Raw genomic sequence first — 6,069 nt, 5'->3', positions numbered from 1 at the left:
TGTGTGACCCTGTCCTCTCTGAGGATAAACCCCCACCCTATAAGTCTATGCCCCCATACCCACCCTATTAGTAATACATCCATGTGCCATTCCTATTCCCCACCTCCACTGTATTTCACACTCCCCTCCTTGCCTTTGCTATGATACTTCCCACATCAAACACTCATTCAGGGAAATATACAGACCACTGTGACAGTGCTAGGCTGTCTTTTATTGGGGAATATGTGTGTAGGTTTGTTTCTGCTCAGCTCCGATCTTAATCTCCTGTTCTCTCTCTATGTTTCAGCTGCGGGACTTCTTGTTAGTCTACAACAAAATGACAGAAACCTGCTTCAACAAGTGTGTGACCAACCTCAACTACAGGAACATCACATTGACTGAGGTAAGTCCCAGCATGACCGGCTGCACACATTATCAGAAGAATGTGACAGCACTGGAGAGGGTACAGAGAAGATTTTACCAGGACGTTGCCTGGACTGGAGAGTTTCAGTTATGAAAAGAGATGAAACACAAGCTTTCAGAGCTCTGCTCCTTCTTCAGGTGCCAGTGAGTTTTCTGTTGGAGTTCACTAACATCTGAAGAAGGAGCGTCACTCTGAAAGCATGCGATTTCAAATAAACCTATTGTACTATAACCCAGTGTCATGTGATTTTTGACTTTATCCATCCAAGTCCAACACTGGCACCTCCACATCAAAAAGAGATTAGATAGATTAGGGTTGATTTCCTTAGAGCAGAGGATACGGAAAAGGGACATGATTGAGATGTATAAAATAATGAGGGCCATAGATACAGTAGACAGGAAGAAACCTCTCCCTTTAATGGAAGCATCAATAAGCACATGTGTAGATTTAAGGGAAGGGCCAGAAGCTTTAGAGGAGGTGAGGAAAAATATTATCACCCAGAGGATGATGGGAATCTGGAACTCACTGCCTGTAAGGGTGGAAAAGACAAAAACCTTCATAACATTTCATGCAGTGGGTGGTGTGTGTGTGGAATGAGCTGCCAGAGGAAGTGGTGGAGGCTGGTACAATTGCAACATTTAAAAGGCATCTGGATGGGTATATGAATAGGAAGGGTTTGGAGGGATATGGGCTGGGCGCTGGCAAGTGGGACTAGATTGGGTTAGAGTAGTGGTAAACGGCTCCATTTCGGAATGGCAGGCAGTGACCAGTGGGGTACCACAGGGATCAGTGCTGGGACCCCACTATTAATGATATAGAAAATGGTATTAGTAATAACATTAGCAAATTTGCTGATGATACTAAGCTGGGTGGCAGGGTGAAATGTGAGGAGGATGTTAGGAGATTACAGAGTGACCTGGACAGGTTAGGTGAGTGGTCAGATGGATGGCAGATGCAGTTTATTGTGGATAAATGTATGGTATACCACGTCGTCCTATTGTAGCTTGAAGTTACTCCTTGTACACAGTCTGTTCAGGTTGCACAGTGCTTTGTCATTACAATCTCATTTCCTCTATTGTACTGTCTCTGTCAATGAACATTTACTGTTACGTGCCTTTAAAAATTAATTGAAAACTGGGCATTTAAGACATATGAGACATATAAGATTATTAAAGGTTTGGACACTCTGGAGGCAGGAAACATGTTTCCGCTGATGGGTGAGTACCGAACCTGAGGACACAGCTTAAAAATACGGGGTAGACCATTTAGGACAGAGATGAGGAGAAACTTCTTCACCCAGAGAGTGGTGGCTGTGTGGAATGCTCTGCCCCAGAGGGCAGTGGAGGCCCAGTGTCTGGATTCATTTAAGAAAGAGTTGGATAGAGCTCTCAAGGATAGTGGAACCAAGGGTTATGGAAATAAGGCAGGAACAGGATACTGATTAAGGATGATCAGCCATGATCATATTGAATGGTGGTTCAGGCTCGAAGGGCAGAATGGCCTACTCCTGCACCTATTGTCTATTGATATCTGGACAGCATGAACGAGTTGGACCGAAGGGTCTGTTTCCATGCTGTATATCTCTCTGACTCTATGACTCTTAAGTATTTAGATGTGCACTTGTGATGCCAAGGCAGACAAGACTAGGGGTCAAGTGCTAGATTAGAATAATTAAGTGATTGTTTTTGACTGGCGCAGACTTGATGGGCTGAAGAGCCTTTTTTGTGAACATCATTACAGGAGCAAGGGGTCATTTGGACACTCTATCATGGCTCAGATCGTTATTCAACCCCCAATAATCTTTCATCCTTTGATTAACCAGAGATCAAAAAGGGCTATTACACCTGGGAGTAAGAGGTATAGTTCAGTGATGGATGAATACTTTGCAGCTGTGTTTACCTACGGAGCAGTGCTGCCCAGGACGATGTGACAGAGGCAGAATCTCAGTCACTAGAAGGGTTTAAGATTGATAAGGAGATGGTATTCAAGACACTGTTGGTAGTGAGAAATCACCAGATCAGATGCACGGCAGAAATTTGCCAAACTTGCTTAGTCAGCACCTTTTAAAACCATGACCATTTCCGTCTAGAAGGACAAGGTTAGCAAATACATGGGAACATTACCACTTTCAAGTTTCCCACCAAGCCACTCACTATCCTGACTTAGAAATATATCGCCGTTCCTTTAGTGTCACTGGGTTAAAATCCTGGAATTCCCTCCCTAAGGGCATTGTGGGTCTACCTACATCACATGAATTGCAGCAGTTCGAGAAAGCAGCTCACCCCCACCTTTTCAAGGGGCAAATAGGGGTAAATAAATCCTGGGCCCAGCCAAAGACACCCAAATGTCATAGGGGAAGGGAGAGTGGAAATTGCAGAGATACTGGCAAATTACTAGTTACTCTTTGACAGTGCGGCACTCCCTCAGTACTGACCCTCTTACAGTGTGGCACTCCCTCAGCACTTACCCTCTGACAGTGCAGCACTCCCTCAGCACTGACCTTCCAACAGTGCGGTGCTCCCTCAGCACTGACTCCGTTGACAGTGCAGGGCTGTTAGGTGTCTATGCAATATTACACAGTTTGTTGATGGTATGCAATGGAATGGAATGAGCTTTAATATCTGTTTCCTCTCTTTCTAGGAGAATTGCATCAACAATTGTGCTGGTAAATTGATCCACACCAACCATCGGTTAATGAGTGCCTACGTCCAGCTCATGCCAACCATTGTTCAAAGAAGAATCTCTGACTATGAGGCAAAAGCTGCTGAGGTTGTGCAGAAATCAAATGTGAATCTACCTGCATCAGAGAGCCAAAGCAGCATTGCTGAAATCGTACCAGTGGACTTGGAGAATTCCATTATCCCTGACCCCCTGAATCAGACCAACACTGGCTCTCCTGATCAGAGTTAGTTTCTTGGTCCCAATGTCACCTTTGCCGTAATTCTTTCACTTACTCTAATGTGCCCAGACTGAGTGATTCGCTCCAACTTCCAGTGAATCAAACAGTGCCAATGGGAACTGGCATGTAACAGAAAATCGAGAGACCCAGCACAATACCTACACACTTGCCTGGCATTTTGAACAGGTGGTTGCAGAGGCTGGAGCCACAGATTTGCGATGGGCAAATGTGACGTGGAAAGGACAAGAATTGGGACTGACCACGGCTTCTAGACAGTGACAAAACTGGAAACCAGAAGTCATATTGACCAGAATAGCCAGAGTGGTTCACGCTGGTTGTGAAAAAGAAGATGCAGCTACTGCATGCCTTACACCAAAAAGGAGCTCACAGAGCTACAGCATGGAACTCATTAAAGTTAGTTTCATTGAGAATGTTTCTTTGCTCCTCAGTGAATTAATACACATTTAAGTTACAAGTGTGGCCCTTGTCAAATGAAAGCACTTAATTCATTTCAGATATGCCATTTAAGTAATTGTGGGTAATGATTCAGATGCTGTTTTATTATCTGAACTATTAGTTTAGGAATCTGTTGTCTGCTCCAGGCCCCCACACATGAATTATACCGCCTCCACTAAGGGTGCGGTTCCTGACTGTATGATGATGAGCTGCCTACACCTAAGAGGTAAGATTGGAGACAGTGAGTGCATCACTTTGGGAATAACCCATACAGAGACCCACACCAGTTTCTTTCTCTGTCTCTCACTAACAGCATACATTGTTTGAACATTCCTGTGTTCCCAGTGTGTTTATGGGTGCAGCATTTTCACTGAGCTGTGGTTTCCTCACATTCTGTTTTTGCAGCTGCTTTTCTTCTACATGTTACTGTTGTTATAGTCCCTCTGGAGCAGGGTTTCTCAGAGTGAAGCTTAGGACTCCAAGTGGGGTCATGAGCTGAGATATTGAGGTCAGTTGATCTAAAGCAGCAATGTCTGTCACATATCTCGAATTCCTCCCATCTCTTAGATCTTCTCTTGCATGCTCAATCCAGTCCGAGTCCTCACTAAAGGGTCATGGCAAACATAAGAATATCAATAGGAGTTGGGTGCAATTGATGCAGATGCAGTTAGCAGGGACACTAGTTGTGACTCTTACCTCTTATCATTCAGGAATCCTTTCTGCTGTTATCAGACTTCTGAATGGACTGATCATATATTAGAGTTGATCTTTCTCTGCATCTTCTCTGTAGCTGTAACAGTATATTCTGCATTCTGTTCTTTTACTCTGTACTTATGTAAGGTATGATTTGTCTGGTTAGCAAGGAGAACAATACACGTGACAATAATAAATCAAATCAAAAAAAGCCAAATCAATATGATCCTGGCTAACCATCCACCTCTGTACTCTGTTCCTGCTTTTTTCTATTTTCTTTGTTGCCTTTAGCCCTGGGAAGTTCAGGACTCAACATTGAGCTCAATGACTTCTTAACCTCTACCGTCTGTTTTGATTTGCCAAACTCTCCCATCTCTCAACCATGTTTTGTTTAAACCTAAATAAAATGCAAAGAACTGCATCAGAAACAAAATCAGAATTTGCTGGAGAAACCCAGCAGGTCTGGACAGATCTGTGGAGTGAAAGCAGAGCTAACACTTTGTGTCCAGTGACTCTTCGCAGCATTCTGACCTGGAGTCACTAGATCCAAAATGTTAATTCTGCTTTCTCTCCACAGAATATGCCAGACCTGCTGAGTTTTCCCAGCTGTTTCTGTATTTTTTTTTGTTTGTGTCTTGCTGACTTGACTTTCAGCAGAGCAGACCTATTTTCTCCTTCTCACACCTATGATTTAAACCTATTTTATATCTCTATCCCCCTTTTGCCAACAATAACACTCCCATTGTCTTTTGCTACGGGTACGGCCTCAATCTGTTCCATATGTTCATCCTTCCTTGTTACCAAGAGCCTAAGAACCATAATTTCCAACTCCGTTCATTTCTGAAGAGTAATATCAAACTTGAAATGTTAACTCTTGTTTCCCTCTCTACAATTGCTGCCAGACCTGCTGAGTTTCTCCAGCATTTTCCATTTTTATAATTAAACCTAGTGCTAGGAATAGGAGGATAGAGCAGATGAATGCGTGGCTGAGGAGCTGGTGTATGGGATAAGGATTCTCATTTTTGGATCATTGGAATCTCTTCTGGGGTAGAAGTGACCTATACGAGAAGGATGGATTGCACATGAATTGGAAAGGGAAGAATATACTGGCAGGAAGATTTGCTAGAGCTGCTCGGGAGGATTTAAACTAGTGGGTGGGGTCACCCAGGGAGATAGTGAGGAAAGAGATCAATCTGAGACTGGTACTTTTGGGAAAGGAAGAGAGTCAAACAGGGCAGGCAGGGACAAAGCAGAGAACAAAATAAGATTGATAAATTAAATTGCATTTACTTCAATGCAAGAGGCCTAACAGGGAAGGCAGATGAACTCAGGGCATGGTTAGGAACATGGGATTGGGATCTCATAGCAATTCGACTAGCAGCTTAATGTTCCAGGAATCAAATGCTACAGGAAGGATAGAAAGGGAGGCAAGAGAGGAGGGGGAGTGGCGTTTTTGATAAAGGATAGCGTTACACCTGTACTGAGGGAGGACGTTCCTGGGAATACATCCAGGGAAGTTGTTTGGGTGGAACTGAGAAATAAGAAAGGGGTGGTCACCATATTGGGATTGTATTATAGACCCCCTAATAGCAGGAAATTGAGAAACAAAGGAGATTTC

General features: G+C 43.6%; 1 protein-coding gene across 1 annotated transcript in view; it reads left to right on the top strand.

Annotated features, from left to right (window-relative positions):
* The window catches only part of timm10b (translocase of inner mitochondrial membrane 10 homolog B (yeast)), a 5,142-nt gene extending 1,407 nt beyond the window's left edge, over positions 1-3,735 (top strand). The window contains exons 3-4 of the mRNA XM_043692736.1: positions 287-382; positions 3,044-3,735. Of these exons, the coding sequence (XP_043548671.1) occupies positions 287-382; positions 3,044-3,313 (366 nt within the window). The 3' untranslated portion in view covers positions 3,314-3,735. The remainder of the gene's footprint in view (positions 1-286; positions 383-3,043) is intronic.
* Positions 3,736-6,069: the final 2,334 nt, after the last annotated feature.

Source organism: Chiloscyllium plagiosum, chromosome 6, assembly GCF_004010195.1.
Source record: "Chiloscyllium plagiosum isolate BGI_BamShark_2017 chromosome 6, ASM401019v2, whole genome shotgun sequence".
NCBI lineage: Eukaryota > Metazoa > Chordata > Chondrichthyes > Orectolobiformes > Hemiscylliidae > Chiloscyllium > Chiloscyllium plagiosum.
This window is presented reverse-complemented; position numbering and strand designations above follow the sequence as displayed.